This window comes from Elephas maximus, chromosome 20 (genome assembly GCF_024166365.1).
Source record: "Elephas maximus indicus isolate mEleMax1 chromosome 20, mEleMax1 primary haplotype, whole genome shotgun sequence".
Taxonomy (NCBI): domain Eukaryota; kingdom Metazoa; phylum Chordata; class Mammalia; order Proboscidea; family Elephantidae; genus Elephas; species Elephas maximus.
The window spans coordinates 35,850,877-35,867,162 of record NC_064838.1 but is presented as its reverse complement, the minus strand read 5'-3'; the positions used below and the strand labels follow the sequence as shown (position 1 = coordinate 35,867,162).

At 46.9% G+C, this 16,286-nt stretch overlaps 1 protein-coding gene across 1 annotated transcript in view; it reads right to left on the bottom strand.

The window, feature by feature from the left end:
* Positions 1 to 14,254, bottom strand: part of SLC6A11 (solute carrier family 6 member 11) — a 177,952-nt gene extending 163,698 nt beyond the window's left edge. The window contains exons 1-4 of the mRNA XM_049861844.1: positions 14,005 to 14,254; positions 10,753 to 10,887; positions 10,486 to 10,626; positions 4,958 to 5,048 (exon numbers count right to left, since the gene is read on the bottom strand). Coding sequence (XP_049717801.1) covers positions 4,958 to 5,048; positions 10,486 to 10,626; positions 10,753 to 10,887; positions 14,005 to 14,254 — 617 coding nt within the window. The remainder of the gene's footprint in view (positions 1 to 4,957; positions 5,049 to 10,485; positions 10,627 to 10,752; positions 10,888 to 14,004) is intronic.
* Positions 14,255 to 16,286: the final 2,032 nt, after the last annotated feature.

The window sequence follows — 16,286 nt, the reverse complement described above, 5'->3', positions numbered from 1 at the left end:
TCTTCAGAGGGGTTAAACCAAGGCTCCGAAGGGCTCTGTAAGTTGCCCAGGGTGCACCTGGCAGCTAAAGGAAGCAACGACTTAAACCGGGTTCCAGAACTTGCCAGCTTAAGTCTGCGCTATAGCCATGTACAGGTGACATACTGAGGAGGATGAGGGGAATTCAAACTAGTAGAATTAGGTGGTGACAACAGTGGTCAGTCTTGACTTAGGCAAAGGGTTTGGGAGAATTCTGATCCTGGAGTTGGAGCCACAGAGGGTACTTCAGACAAAAAGGCCAACTCTGTGCAGGCCTCAGCAACTTAGGCTCAGCCACAAATCTGTCCCTGAAGAGAGAAGGGCTGACCGGGACACCATGCCTCAAGTAACAGGACCTAACTCATGCTCCCCAACCATAACCCATCAAAGAGTTTAGGATGCACTATCTCATTTAACCTGCACAGCAACCAGAGGAATTGGTGGGGCAGGGAACAGGTAGGAGAACCAGTCTTGAACATTCTACTTATACATTTGAATCTTCCCTAAGAGCCTACAACGTGGTGGGTTTGGCACACAAGGATTTTTTGTTTAATCCTCATCTCAGCCTTGTAAGTGGGTACTACCATCATTTCCAATTGACAGATGAGGACACTGAACTTCAACGGGTTAAAAGGCATTCAGTCATTCATTCATCTCAAGTTTTTACTGAACACTGAGAATGCGCTGGCAAAACAACAGTGAATAAAGCAGAAAACGTGCTTGCCAGTGTGGGGCTTAAATTTAGTGGAAGGAGAGAGAGAATAAATAATGATTTAAGGATTTCAGATAGGGATATGTACTATATAGACAATAACAAAAAAGCAATGGGGTAAAGAGTGATGGGGGTGATTCAGCTGGGATGGTCAGGGAGGGCTTCACAAATGACATCTGAAGTAAGACTCAATGAGAAGACATTCAAGGATCTGATAAAGAATCTTCCTGGCAAAGGGAACAGCAAGAGCACAGAGCCTGAGACCAGGATAAGCTTAGTCTATCCGGAGGACAGAAAGAAGGCTGGGTGACAGTGGACAGAGGGGAAGATGAGGTCTGAGGGGAAGTAGCGATATGCCCAGTCCCACAGCAAGAACCAGGGTTCTTGCCCCATCTCCTCTGATTTCAAATTTTGTGTCCAAAGAAAATCAATTAAAGTGTCCAGGTGTTGAAAAGAACTTCACCAATGAAGATAAACCAGAATGACAAGGCTGCATCCATCTGAAAAAAATATGGAACTGAATATCCTTAGAGCGTAGCTCAGGGCCTGGCACATGGTATGTTTCAACAAATGTTTGTTCAAAGGACACAGTGCAAAAGCTATTTAGATGGTATATAGAGTGCTCATGGTCTTGCTTGCAAAACCCTGGGCTAATGGGGTTTGCGAAAGCCACATCTCATGCCACAACAATGGTTACACACTTAACATCACTCAATCTCACCAGAGGAGACAAACTCCAAAGTTAGAACTGCAAACATATTTAGATAAATGGGCAGCTTCCAGACGCATAATGGGGTACTACAGGGAAACCAAGGTGCCTAATTCTAAAATCTGATGTCAAAAAGACAAGCTACCCCTGCCCCACAGGCTCTGGGGGGTCCCCAGCTAGAGGTAGAATCCAGGACTGATCCACAGCTTAAGCTTTTCTCACTGGCTAAACCAGTACTTTTAATCATACTCTGAAAAGGGGAATGAACCCTCAAGATGGGGAGGTGGGTTGGGCCAGCTCCCCATGGCCAAAGTGAAGTCATAACCACTTTTATGGGAATTTGTGAGTATATTTCACATCCGCTTCTAGACTAGAGCTATGTCTCACACTTCTGCCTCCCCAAAAGGCTGCACAATGCCTGGCTTACGTGCACCTGGGACTCAAATATTTGTTGAATGAATGAACCATTGAGGCAGTCTACTTGGATGGAGCAACATGGCTCTGAACAAGGTCCCCAGAGTTGGAGTCGGTGAGAAAAGACAACAGGAGCACACTGAAGACGTGAACCGAGATAGGACATCAGTGAACCAAGTCACAAGGAAACAAGAACTGGAAAAAAAAAACATTTTCAAAGAAACCTGATCCTCCAATACTTGAAGACCTGCCACGTGGAAAATAATTAGGTATGTTCTATCCAAAGGCCCAGAAGTCAACTTACGGCTGAATTTAAGGAAGAACTTCATTCCAGCAAAGTGTTTCCCAGACTGGTTAGTGGAATGTCAGCATTCAGGGGGCAGGGATCATGGGGAGATTCCAAATGATTCCACAGGAAAAGGAGTTTGGGAATTTGGGTTAATCAAAGGTAAATGAATGTCCTCACTGAAGGACATAGCTTCCAGCCCTTCCCAAACTTACATGGTCCTGCAGATTTTCATAGGATGCTATGAACATCTCCCACAGCCTCTCTGTTCCAAACTCACCACTGGGGAAATGATGAAGCAGAGCTCTCTGACAATCACATCTTATGCAGAGGTAAGAAATGCACCAGTTATTTGAGCTCATTCAGGATGTAGAACTCACCTCTGCACAAATGATACAGATGTAATCTGGATAGAAAACTAGAACCGTGGCTTCATTCTGCCAGACTTTCATCTTGAATGACCTAGTAGCCAGCAAAAAGATCCAGCAACATATGAGAATATAGACAAGCTGTGCCTCCTGTCACTTGGGGTCCAAATGAGCAGGTGATGTGGATTTTGCAATTAGATCCAGGGAGCAATCAATGCTGTTGGATGAGGAGCTTCATGGCAGCACAGATTTTTGCCAGAGTCCACTTGGATTCTTCTCATACAGTATTTTCTAGAAAATATGTCACTTCTTCCTTAAGTCCATCTATCCACTCTATAAATATTGAGGGCCTTCCATATACCGAGCAGCAGTGAGTAAAGACCAAGCAGGGTGCTGCTTCATGATTGCCAGTTGGGAAATACAATGAATACATTACACAAATAATTAAGATTTTCCATATATGTTACAAAAGAAAAGAATGGTGAAACACAACAAGAAGTTACAAAGAGATCTTATCCAGCCTGGGGTTTCAGGGTAGGTTCTCCGAGAAATCAGAGGTCATGTTTTGCAGACCCTCAAATGTTCAAGTCAAAAACAGGTTTCTGTGACAATTCCCCATAAAACTACAGTCCAGTGGGGTTGATGAAGGCCACAAAAGCCCACTGTGACCCCTTCTACCCACACAGAAAGCTCCTCTCTAGCACATAGCTGATGGGTGCTGTGTTTGAGATTATGGCTCAATAAGTCTGGGGTAGGGCCTGAGAATTTGTATTTCTAACAATGTGATACTAATGCACATTCAAGTAGCACTATTCTATAAGATATTTAAAAAGACCTAAATATGAAAAGCTATACCATGTTCATGGACAGAGAGGTTCAATAGTAAAAAAAGGTCAATTTTCCTCAAATCGAACTGTAAGTTCAATATGCATGCATGTACTTTATGACTCAGCAATTCTACTCTTATGTATAGCCCAGAAGCCCTCGTTCATGCACACAGGGAAGCACAAACAAGATATTTGCTCAATATGCTTATTACTAGTGGAAAATAAGAGACAATCTAAATGCCCCTCAAGAGGAGAATGGATAAATACAATGTGGTCTATTCATACAAAGAAATACTACACAGCAAGAAAAAAATGTATGATGAACCAAAACTACATGTGTTAACATAGTTACATCTCAATGCCAAAACTGAGCAGAAAAACAAAGTTGCAAAAAATGTAAGCAATGGATACCACTAATATAAAATTTAAAAACATACAAGACCTAGGTAACTATCTGGAGCACGTACATACACAGAACAAGTAGAAAGATGTGCCATAAGAATGATAAAGGTAAATCAAGCACAATGACCTCTAGAGAGCAAAGGAGAGGAAGACTATCTAGGAAAAGAATAAAAATCAGTCACACCATCACTGCCCTCCCCACTACTAATAACTAGGATCAGGTAGGGGAGGCTTTGTCAGTTAAGTTGGCCTATTTCAGACTGAAAAGCCTCAGAAAGCACTTAGTCCAGACTCTGACTCCTAGAGGAATCTGCTCCTCAGTACCTGGGGTAAGAGACTCTCCTACCTCTACTACCAAAACCAAATTCGTTGTCATCCAGTTGATTCCATCTCATTACGACCCCACGTACAACTATCTCTGTAAAGCATCACTGACTCAGCAGAATTCTCCCCTTCCATATGGGGAGACCCAGAGTCAAAGCCCAGCCAATGCACCTCACGCACAGCCGCCACCCACCCGTCCATCAGTAGAGACTTGCATGTTGCTATGATGCTGAACAGGTTTCATGTGGCGCTTCCAGACTAAGACAGACCAGGAAGAAAGGCCTGGTGATCCACTTCCAAAAATCAGTCAGTGAAAACCCTATGGATCACAATGGTCTGATCCACAACTGATCATGGGGATGGCACAGGACTGGGCAGCCTTTTGTTTCGTTGTGCATGGGGTCACCATGAGTCAGAAGCCAACTCAAAAGCAACACCCATTGACCAGCCTCTGCTTCCGGAGCCATCAAGTTGATCTACTTTCTTTCCACTGACAACACTTCAGCTACAAAAACAAAGCTAACCTGTCCCACTCGGAGACTTGTGACTTCTAAATATACTCATTCAACTTAGCTTATTGCAAACATGCTACACCCTCTCTTTTGTTGAAAAGGGGACTTTTTTAGATGTCCATCATTTTACCCTGCACCTCTCACCCTAATAAGCAAAGAGGCATGCTGACATGTCATCAGAGAACAAGAATGCATTTCTCTCAGCTACCCTTTGGGGAAACCTCTAAACACCCCTCTAGCTCTGAGGCAGTCAGATTCCCACAGGAGCCAGGACGGGCAGGCTGGAGGAAGGTTCGGGCATTCTCCTGGGGCCTGGGACACCTCCCAAGCAGAACCAAGACAGAACCCCTGCAGGCCAAAGGGAGATAAGCTCTTTTGCACTTACTCCCAGAACTCCATGACTGGGGAGGTAGCATTCTGCAGAGACACATGGCTGTAGTTGCTCACATTCAGTTTCTGGAACTCCACACAGTGCTCTACAGTGGAAACAAGACAAGAAAGACAAGAAAATATTAACCTTGCCAGGGCTAAATCTTGGAAAACATTCAGGGCTGATGCTGCAACCAGGCCTCTTTACCTAGCCGCTCCAAGTAAACATGCCTCAAAGGACACCGTGGGGAAAATCAATCATCCACCCACAGCTGAAGAGAGAAGACAGTTCAAGAGAGAGGCTTAGTCTGATTTCAAACAGGAGGAAAGGTTTTGGGGGGCAGGACACCTTCTCTCTCCCACTCCCACCCAATATGCCCTATCAAACTCTCTCCTCCCTCCTTGTTCCCAAGTGAACCCCATTTCTTTTTCCACTTCCTTGCCACTTTCTATTTACCTGTCCTGCTCAATGTCCCCAGGGGTGGTGGGGCACTAACGGTTATGATGTGCCCTGGGACAGCAATGCAATAGAGGCTCAGTTTCTTCCCTTCATGTAGAAAGGACATGGTGAATGAACGAGATGACCTGAGCCCGTATAAATAAAGGATCCCTGGTTTCTTCATTATTCCCTTGCTCAATTCAATCCATCAGAAAGGATTTATTGAACACCTTCAGAAAATCTGATGACCAGGCAGATTTGAATCTCAAACGAAAACATCTAAGAGTTTCAGCCCCAATCAGCCCATTAACCCCTGCTCCAGGAAGCCCTCCCTGATCTCCCTCCCCTGAATATTAAGTTATCATTGACAGGCCGTCTAAGAAATCACCTTCTCCAACTCCTTTATTCTGAAGAGGAGGAATCTGAGGTTCAGAAATAGTCAAGGGACCGCCAACCACACCCTCTCCCTCCTCTCTAAAGTCATCTAGCCAGTTAGGCAAAGAATTGGGAATAAAGACAAGCCATGGCCCCATCTCCTCCACCACAGTTATTGCTTCTTGCTCCCACCCACACCGTACTGGTCCCGCCTGCTGCTATGGGACCCAGCACCCAGGCGTCTTTACGGTACCCCTCTGCTTACTGATCTGCCTCGGTCACTGGTTTAGGAGCTTCCTGAGCGCAGGGCCTCCCGTGTCCATTCAGGGGCCTCCCTGCGCCCAGCCCAGGGGCTGTACTAGTCAGTGCTCAGCCCCTCTCCACACTTCTCTCTTCTCACATGTGTGAACTCCGCAGACTGGAGCTACAGGCCCTAGGGGCAGGAACCACCTCCTATACAGAGTGTTTCACACTTTGCAAGTACTCACACGCCTTTGTGTTTGTTGTTAGGTGCTGTCCAGTTGATCAAGACTCACAAGTGACACCCGTGTGACAGAGCAGAACTGCCCCATAGGGTTTCTAAGCCTGTAATCTTTATGGAAGCAGACTGCCACAACTTTCTCCAGTGGAGCAGCTAGTGGGTTCTAACTACCGACTTCTCTGTTGGCCACTGAGTGCTTAACCACAGCACCACCAGGGCTCACATGCCTTTCCCGTTACCGTTGAGTTGATTCCAACTCATAGTGACCCTATAGGTTGGAGTAGAACCGCCCCATGGAGTTTCCAAGGAGCACCTGGTAGATTTGAACTGCTGACCTTTTGGTTAGCAGCCATAGCACTTAACCACTACACCGCCAGGGTTTCCCACATGCCTTTAGAGATGGGGAAAAGGATTTCAAACAAGTGGAAGAAAGGGGTCTGGAGTCCACTGGGGAGAAGTCCCCCCACTGCTGTCTCCTCCCCTCTCATCTTGACTGGTGGTAAACCTATTCTGAGCAAGTGATCTATGGGGCTCAGAGACAGTCCTGAGAGAAGTCTGGAAACCTTGAAATTACATGCAAATCACGTGGGCACGCCCTTGTTCCTTCTTCTGAGTTCAGAGCCCTAGCTTCTATCAGGTTCTCTAAGATAGTGTTTCTCAAATTTTTTCCCCCAGAGTAAAAAACTTCTCAACCTGGAAGGCGTTATGCTGAGTGAAATTAGTCAGTTGCAGAAGGACAAATATTGTATAAGACCACTATTATAAGCACTTGAGAAACAGTTTAAACTGAGAAGAAAACATTCTTTTGTGGTTATGAGATGGGGGAGGGAGGGAGGGTGGGAGAGGGGCATTTACTAATTAGATAGTAGATAAGAACTACTTTAGGTGAAGGGAAAGACAGCACACAACACAGGGGCCCAAGGAGGTCAGCACAATTGGACTAAACCAAAAGCAGTTTCCTGAATAAACTGAATGCTTCGAAGGCCAGCGTAGCAGGGGCAGGGGTCTGGGGACCATGTTTTCAGGGGACATCTAAGTCAATTGGCATAATAAAATCTATTAAGAAAACATTCTGCATCCCACTTTGAAGAGTGGTGTCTGGGGTCTTAAACGCTAGCAAGCAGCCATCTAAGATGCACCAATTGGTCTCAACCTACCTGGATCAAAGGAAAATGAAGAACACCAAGGATACAACGTGATTACGAGCCCAAGACACAGAAAGGGCCACATGAACCAGAGACTACATCATCCTGAGACCAGAAGAACTAGATGGTGCCCCGCTACAACCGATGACTGCCCTGACGGGAAACGCAACAGAGAACCCCTGAGGGAGCAAGAGAGCAGTGGGATGCAGACCCTAAATTCTCATAAGACCAGACTTAATGGTCTGACTGAGACTAGAAGGACCCCGGTGATCATGGCTCCCAGACCTTCTGTTGGCCCTGGACAGGAACCATTTCCGAAGCCAACTCAACAGACATGGATTGGACTGGACAATGGGATGGAGAGGGATGCTGGTGAGGAGTGAGCTTCTTGGATCAGGTGGACACTTGAGACTATGTTGGCATCTCCTGCCTGGAGGGGAGATGAGAGGGTAGAGGGGGTTAAAAGCCAGCGAAATGAACATGAAAAGAGAGAATGGAGGGAGAGAGCAGGCTGTCTCATTAGGGGGAGAGTAATTGGGAGTGTGTAGCAAGGTGTATATGGGTTTTTGTGTGAGAGACTGACTTGATTTGTAAACTTTCACTTAAAAAAAAAAAAGCACAATAAAAATTGTAAAAAAAAAAAAAAAAAAAAAATTCTCAGATACCCAAAGTTGACAAGTTATTTTTATTAAAATAATTTCTAAGTATGGACAACTGAAAAATGACTGATAAAATCTTTATGATTATGGTATTTATATAACTATAAAACTTGAAGTAAATCTGCAAATTAAATACAAACTAACTACAAGACCAACACAAACAAACTGGACATCTAAGATAATGTTGTTTTGTGAAGTTAAACTGCTTTCCCAACAGAAAAATGGAACTGACAGGTAGGAGGCAGGGTCTGTTGAGCTTGGCTTGCCTGTTTTTTCCTGCGTGGTATAGTTAAAGCACACGGCTGCTAACTGGTTGGATTCCACCCAGAGGTACCTCGAAAGACAGGCCAGGAGATCTACGTCCCAAAAAATCAGCCACTGAAAACCCTGTGCACAGTTCTACTCTGACACACACAGGGTCGCCATGAGTCAGAATCAATTCAATGGCAAGTGAATTTTTCCACAGGTTATTTGAGACTCAATTCTATCACCACTTTTCTGTGGTTACACTTCTGTAAAACCTTCATTCCTATAGTTTGCTATGTTCTCAAACAGTCTTCAGTTAGTAACAATGCACCATTTCTGAATTAAATCTCCCCGCTGTTTTTTCCTCAGCTATCAATATCCTATTTGCCACTAACACAAGCTGAAATTGTAAACAAGTTCAAAGTCAAGCACTGAAACCCCCAACTGTCCTCAGTTATAAGGTGCTTGTGCAGTTGATCCAGCAGACACATATTTTTAGAGTATCCTCAAAGTAAATACACAAAATTAAATTACCAAAGAGGACTCACAGGCCTCCAAGAATATGTCCTTCAATTTTAGTTTGATATACATTTCCACAAGGTCCCTGAACAAAGAGAGGTTAAGAATCAGGCCTGTAAAGTTAGTCATAATGTGGCGACTTGTGTGTTGTTGTGATGCTGAAAGCTATGCCCCCAGTATTTCAAATACCACCTGGGTCACCCATTGTGGACAGGTTTCAGTAGAGTTTCCATACTAAGACAGAGTAGGAAGAAAGGCCTGGTAACTTATTTCTGAAAATTTGCTTATGAGTCACAGAATATTGTCCTATACAGTGCTAGGAGATGAGCCCTCTAGGTTGGACAGCACTCAAAATGCACAGTGGCTACAACACTGGACTCGAGCATAGCAAAGATGGTGAAAATGACACAGGACTGGGCTGTGTTTTGTTCTGTTGTACACAGGGTCCCCAAGAGTCAGAGCCAACTAATGACAACTAATAGAGAGAGACAGCCACAAAATGCGGCAGGTGGTGAACAGGGCAAAGTTGTGCAGGGCTAGACGCTAGACTGCAGCACTTTCTAAGTCCAATGCCTGCTACTTCTTCTGGAGACCAACATCCTACCTACCCAGCCTTACTGCATCTTGGTCCTTGGGTTGACAGGCCACTTCCAGGCATGACCTAACCACAGGCTATAACAAGCATGATAAATAGGCTACAGCATGTATACCTGTTCTAGTCAAAGGCAGCAGTTCCTGGAATACTGCTGAGAAGGACTCTGAAGCCAAGACTATACTCCAAAGGAGCTAGTTTAGGATTAGCAGACAATCTATTAGTAATGTCTGCTACCATCAATTAGTAATGTCTTCTGTAAGCACGGCCATTATGGAATGGGGTTAGGCAGGTATTAGCTGTCCCTGATGATAAGACAATCTGGATAGCATGACAAGTAGAACAACGAAGAGTGTATCAGAATCAAAAGTAATCTAAAAAACTATCTAGTACAGAGGTGTACTCAAATGTCCACCTGGGTTGGGCAGATAAAGTAAATAAGCAAGGTGGGCTGGGTGGGGACTGAGGCCAACAGGACAGATGCCCCATCCAAAGTCAATAGATGCTTCTCAGCCTCGGCCTATTGCTGCCAAGCAGCGGTGTGGGTCTGGTGCTGCCAGATTTTCTAATTTTTCACAGGAAGCTGGAAGCCTAGATTTTCATGTGAAGTCTTCTGATTTTTAAAATTTGGCAACTATATACATTTTTAAAATTTGTCATTCACTGGTCTGAGGCCTAATCCAGCCTATAGGCCCCCTGTCTACAGCCCTTAATCTAAACTAATCCCTTCATTGTGCATTGGAAAATCTGACACTCAGAGAGAAGTGACTAGTCGAAATGGCAGAGCTGGAATTGGAGCCCTGGCCCTGACTCCTCATCTAGTGCTTCTTCCTCATCGCCCCCTCCCCCCTCACTCTGCCCTGTGACTCAGCCTCGGTGGTTGGCAAAGAGAAGAAACAGCCATTCTTCTAACCATGCCAATCCCTGGGCCAAATGCTCGGCTTAGGCTTCAGGACCACAACTCACAGAATATACCTGGACCAGGTGCAGAACTGACCCCCAGTTCAGTGAGGTTACCCCAGTAGCTGGAGGCCAGGGCTGGTCTTGAGGACAAGGACCAGTAGAGAGACCCTCCCTGGGGGCCATACCTGTGTTCCACTCGTGCCCACAGGTGGCCCAGGGGAGCTCGGTGGTGAAGCAGTTGCTCAGGTAGAAGATGGCCCACGCAAGGATGATGATGTAGTACACGTTTAGATGGGCCTCAATCACCTGCGTTGCGTAACCGATGCCTGAATCGACAAAGCAGAGGGAGCAATTTGAGTCCTTCTCCACCTTCTCCAAACAGCCTTCAGCTTCTCTTAATTGCTTGACATTTCCTGAGCTTAAGTTTATTTTCTGATGAACTCAACACTTACCTTCAAATAAAGGGCAAACTTTCCTCCAACACGTAATGCCACCTTCGCTTGTAAACTGCCCCAGAGCCGTTTCCAGGAAAAACACAGGTATTCCACAGCAAATAAAAAACACCACGTAAGGAATCAGAAACGCCCCTGCAAGTATGCAAGTATGCAAAGTAAGGGAAAGAGGTTAAAGTTGCCCCCATCATGGCACGTTCAGTACAACAAATCTTTAATAAGCGCCTACTACAGGCAAGCCTGGGTGGTACGAACAGTTAACCAGTCTGCTGCTAACTGAAAGGTTGGAGGTTCAAGTCCACCCAGAGATGCCTGGAAGAAAGGCCTGGTAATCTGCTCCCCAAAAAATCAGCCATTGAAAACCCTATGGAGCACAGTTCTATTCTGACACACATGGGGTCGCCATGAGTTGAAGTCAACTTGACGGGCAGCTGGTTGTTCCGTTTGCTTGTCTGTTTTTCTTACTCCAGGTAAGACACAATGTTCTCTGAGCTTGAGGTCAAGTGCCCACCATGAAGACCAGAGTCAGAGAACATGCACCTGAATTTGTGCTCTCTGCCATCTGCTACCTCAAGAAAGTCCATCTTACCTGTCCAAACCTCAACCTCCTCTTCTGTCAAATGGGGCTTTCATACTTAATACCCGCACCACTTATCACTGAATCGTCACATAGCTAAGATGACCGTGCCAACAGGTCTTATCTGCTCAGTTCTTTAATTTATGCATTTCACTTCCAGCACAGGTCACATCCATTTCCTCCTTGAATGCTACAGGCTTCTTTTTCATTCTAAAGTAACCTCAAGGGGGCCAGCTGAGGGGGACCCCGTCATGAATTCTAGCACGATGTCATCTTCTTCACTTTGGAAGTGGCCTGCAAATAATCTTAAAGAAAAGCATTCTCAGGCCACTATGCAATGAGCAGTGATCAGCACTCGAGGAGTTAAGGGCCCTTGCACGCAAGGACCGAGTATGGAGGTGCATAGTGAGGCATTAGCAGCAACAATATGTGAGAAAAGACCACCCTAAGCTTTAGTGCTCCTATCTTGAAACCCAATGCCATTGTCCAGGGCCTTCTGTGAAACAAATTAAATAACTAAGGTGAACATGAGCTATTATAACCAGAAGGCGATCACTCCAAATCCTCCCTCTCTCCTGGCTAATCTCAAAGCGTAGAAACACATACTATTCCCACCACCCGATCTCCCAAATGAAGGCTTTAACTGAAATTGCTTTTTGCTAAATGAAGTCCCTTTAGCCACAAGGATTAATAGCCACAATTTTGATCAATCTTGATAACAGGGCCATGACATTCAGGTTTTGAAAGGGGCTTAGCTACTTCTGGGTAGTTTTGTAGCTTTTCTGGGCAAGAGACTATTTTAAGGTTTCACACTGGGAAAGAAACAATTCAAACTATCGTCAGAATCTATGAGGAGAGCTGTGTAGATATTTTTTCAAAGGCAAACAGTTGATAAGCAAATACCCCAACTATATTAGAAGGCAAACAGTATGTGAAAAGGGGATAGGGGAGTTTGTTTACTGAATCTAAACTTTAGTGATTAAAAGAAGCTGCAGCACATTCCTTAATACATTGAAATTCACCTGTGAATCTTCTAGAACCTAACAGACGATACTTCCTGGAAGTTTTTTTGGTTTATTTTTTGGCCTGCGTATTCTCAAATTTAGCAATCCTTGAGAAACTCAATCACACCAAGATATCTGTGTACCCAGTGAAGGCGCTTGAAAACGTAGAGTAAAAATAAAAATGACTCACTTTTAAACTTTACTCACTACAACCTTTTAAAAAAAAAAAAAATCTGTGGTAGAATTTTGTAATTAACCCAACACACCCTGTTTTCTGCCTTTTGGGAATCTTTTTTGTTTTGGCATAACAATTTCCTTTATTAAAAAAAAAGATGTTAAAACAATTTTTGTCTAGGGTTACCCTAAAGGTTTTCCACAGGATTCGAAGTGGATATCGTAGCTTATGAAGGTTGAACCCACAAAGATGGCGGGAATCACAGCTCAGGGGACGTCTGGGGTCTCCGAGTCCACTCCCTCTCTCCTCGGCCAAGCCACCAACACCGGTGGCCACTTCATTACTGGCGCAGAGCAGGCTTGGAGCAGCCAGTGTCCATGGGATGAATGTCTCCAAAGAAAGGGCCTGGGCCAAGAAGTACCCTTCTCGTTCTCCCGGCAGCCACTCACACCGAAGTCTCTGCTAGCCAACTTCTGAGCAACCTTCTCTGAGGCTTGGGATTTGCTTGGGGGAGGGGGGCTATCACAAAGAGAGGGGGTAGAATATATACAGACTCAAGACTTTCTCTTCAAGGAACTATGCCACTGAAATGGGTTTGACAAGAGCCCCTGCCATGGGCCTGGGACCAACCTGCTAATATGACAGGTTGGGGGCTCCTCCTCTGAGCTAGATTTGCGGGTTCCTTGCTCTTACATTTTCCTCCAAACTGACTTTGAGATGTTGTCACTAGAAAGGAGCTCTCCCATCACCCTCCCTTCGCTGCTGCTTCTAGGTAAACATTAAATCAGTGTTTCTGCTATTTATTGCGGGTGATTCTGAGACCAGTACAAGAAACTGCTTGGTGCCAATTCTTTCCCTAGAGAGATCCAAAATATTAGTCCTAGGAAGGGCATGACCAGCAACTGAAGGACCCAGCAGGAAAGCAAACAGCAATGCTGCAAGCACTAAAAGTTCTCCCTGTGGTCCAGTTCATGGCCTTTGGTATAAGAAGTTCACCTTTGTCACTTACTGCGTCTGCAAAACGGGCATGCCACTGCCCAGCTGATGAAGGTGACTGTAAGGATTAAATGAGATGATACAGGAGAAGCTTAGCTTGGTGCCTGGCATTTTTCAGTAAGCGCTCAAAACCCGGGCCTACTCCGATAATTGTCAGAGTGTCCCCCTCAGGCCGGTTTCCACTTAGGGAACGGGGGCTCAAAGGGATTAAGAAGAACCAAAGCAAGGAGTCCTGCCTCTCCATCCTCTGTCTGCACCTCATGCTGGGGACAGAATGCACCTGGCAGGCAAGTCCCTGAGCGAAGGCAGGTGGCACACTCAGGTGCGAAGCAGTGCGTGCGCCGGACAGGTAAGCCATACCGAGGGGTGAGTTCACGCGCCAAGTGGTGTGGGACCCAGGTTCTCCGTGAGGGTGCCGCTTCACGCAGGCACCGAGGGGGTCTCGCGCTCACCCCCTCGCTCCCCGCCCCCACTCTCCCCCCTGCAGCGTGCCGCCTCACCTCCTCCGTTTTTGTAGCACAGGTAAGGGAAGCGCCACACGTTGCCCAGCCCGATGATCTCCCCGGCCACGCTCAGCACGAATTCCACCTTGTTGTTCCAGTGGCCGCGCTCGTGGACCGCCTTGTCGCGCTTGTCGCGCGAGTCGCGCGCGGGCGCCGCGCTCCCGCCGCCACCGCCTGGCGCCTCGGGCTCCCGCAGCTCCTCGGCAGCGTTCCCATTGCCCAGGGGCAGCGCCTTCTCCGCCGTCATGGCCGCGGTGGCTGCCTCGTGCGCCGGGCCGGCTCTGCGCCGCCGCCCCGGGCGGGCTGGCTTTTCAGGAGGCGCAAGCGGGCGGGAGGGGGACGCAGGGGGTGGAGCTGAGGGGCCGGGCCGGGCCAGCGAGGGGACGGGGACAGGGACACGGCTCGGCGTCCCCGGGCCTGAGGGCGCCCACGCCGCCCCAGCCGGGCTCGGCCCCGGGAGTCCGCGAGCGGCCGAACACCTTGCGCGCGCCGAGCACCTTGCGCGCGCCGAGCACCACCTCTGAGCAGATTCCTCCTGCAGGTCTACCCGCTGGCCCCTTAAGAGACGACGCGCCCATTCACACTTAGACCTAGACGGAATCCAGACACCTAGATTCAGACTCCAGACACCAAGCCCTGAAGTTCCACCACTCTCTAATCCGCAACCCTCTTGGGCCTCAGCTTCCCATCTGTAATAAGAGAAGTGAGCTTTAGACCACTCTTCTCCAACTTTAATGTGCACATGAATCACCTGGGGATCTGTTAAAACGCAGATCCTGATCCAGTAGGCCTGGAGATTCCGCAGTTCTAACAAGCTCCCAGGTGTTGTTGCCAGTGTTGATAGTACATGGACCATGCTTTGAAGAAAAAGGGAGTAAATAACACCGGGTTACTGGGTAGGTTTCTTCCCAGTACCCAGGGCCTGTGGGTAGCCCTAGGGGAGGGAGCTCCTGCAGGTCTTGATCCTCCTCTATCCAGAGCTCTAAACACAGTGAGTCAGGACAGTGTGATCTTAAGAGCTTGTGCTTGGAGGCAGGTAACATTGAATCTTTTGCTTCACCTGTATCAGCAGGGTGACTTTGGTGCAGTTACCCCAACTCTCTGTGCCTCAGTTTTCTGATCTGTAAAAGGGACCACAATAGTCTCTTTCTCACATGTGCTTTAGGAAGGCAGTTTGCATCTACCCATCGGCACCTTGGAAGAAAGGCCTGGTGACCTACTGCTGGAAAATCAGCCACTGAAAACTCTAGGAGCACCATTCTACAGTGATACACATTGGGTCGCCGTGAGTCACAGCTGACTTGACGGTAACTGGTCTGGTTTTTGGTTAATGAGAAAATGCTTATGAAGTACTCAGTACATTGGAGGGCTCAATGAACATTAGTGGTTATAGTATTACCATAGGTTGTGTGGACACACACACTTATGTATTTGTATGCCTTCTTTTTTAATGTCTTTCCACTCAAATGTAAGAATGATATACATTGTCTTATTCATTGCAGTAGCCACAGAGCCTAGCACAAGGCCTGTACATAGTAGGTGCTCAGTAAACATTTGTGGAAAGAGGAAGGAGAAAAGAAAGAATATTAGAGGTGCAAGGAGCCATGGAGATAATTGGATCTCAATCATTTCACCCAAAAACAAAAACCCATTGCCTTCAAGTTGATTCCAACTCTTAGTGACCCTAAAGGACAGAGTAGAACAGCCCCACAGGGTTCCCAAGGCTGTGAATCTTTACACAGCTAGTGGGTTTGAACCACCGGCCTTTTGATTAGCAGCCAAGCCCTTAACCACTGTGCCACCTGGGTCATTTCACAGCCCTGGAAAAGTCAGCACGTGAGCCCTCGGTAGTGCAGGCCCACTGTGCTCCCCAACCATCCCTTGAGGTCCCTCTAGGGTTCTGTCAGGGAGAGCCTCCCCATCTTGTAGCCTTCAAACAAGCACCCTCAGCTTCTCCTTCCCTTCCACTCACAATAGCTCAAGCCTCTCCCCACCGCCGTCCCCCTAGACAACCCTCCCTGCTATCTTCCCCTCCTCTAGGCCTCTTTCCTCCCCCTCACTATCATATTTCTTGAAAGAGTAAGTTTACATGCTGCAGGCTCTGTCTTCACCTCCCACTCAGTGCTCAGCCCGCAGCAATCTGGCACCCACTCCCACTGCTCCACAGTGCTCCACTGCTGCTTGTGAAGGCCCGGAAGCCCTCTGAATTTGGCAGATCCTATGGTTTCTTTAGGAGCCCTGGTGGTGCAGTGGTTAAAGCACTCAGCCGCTGACCAAAA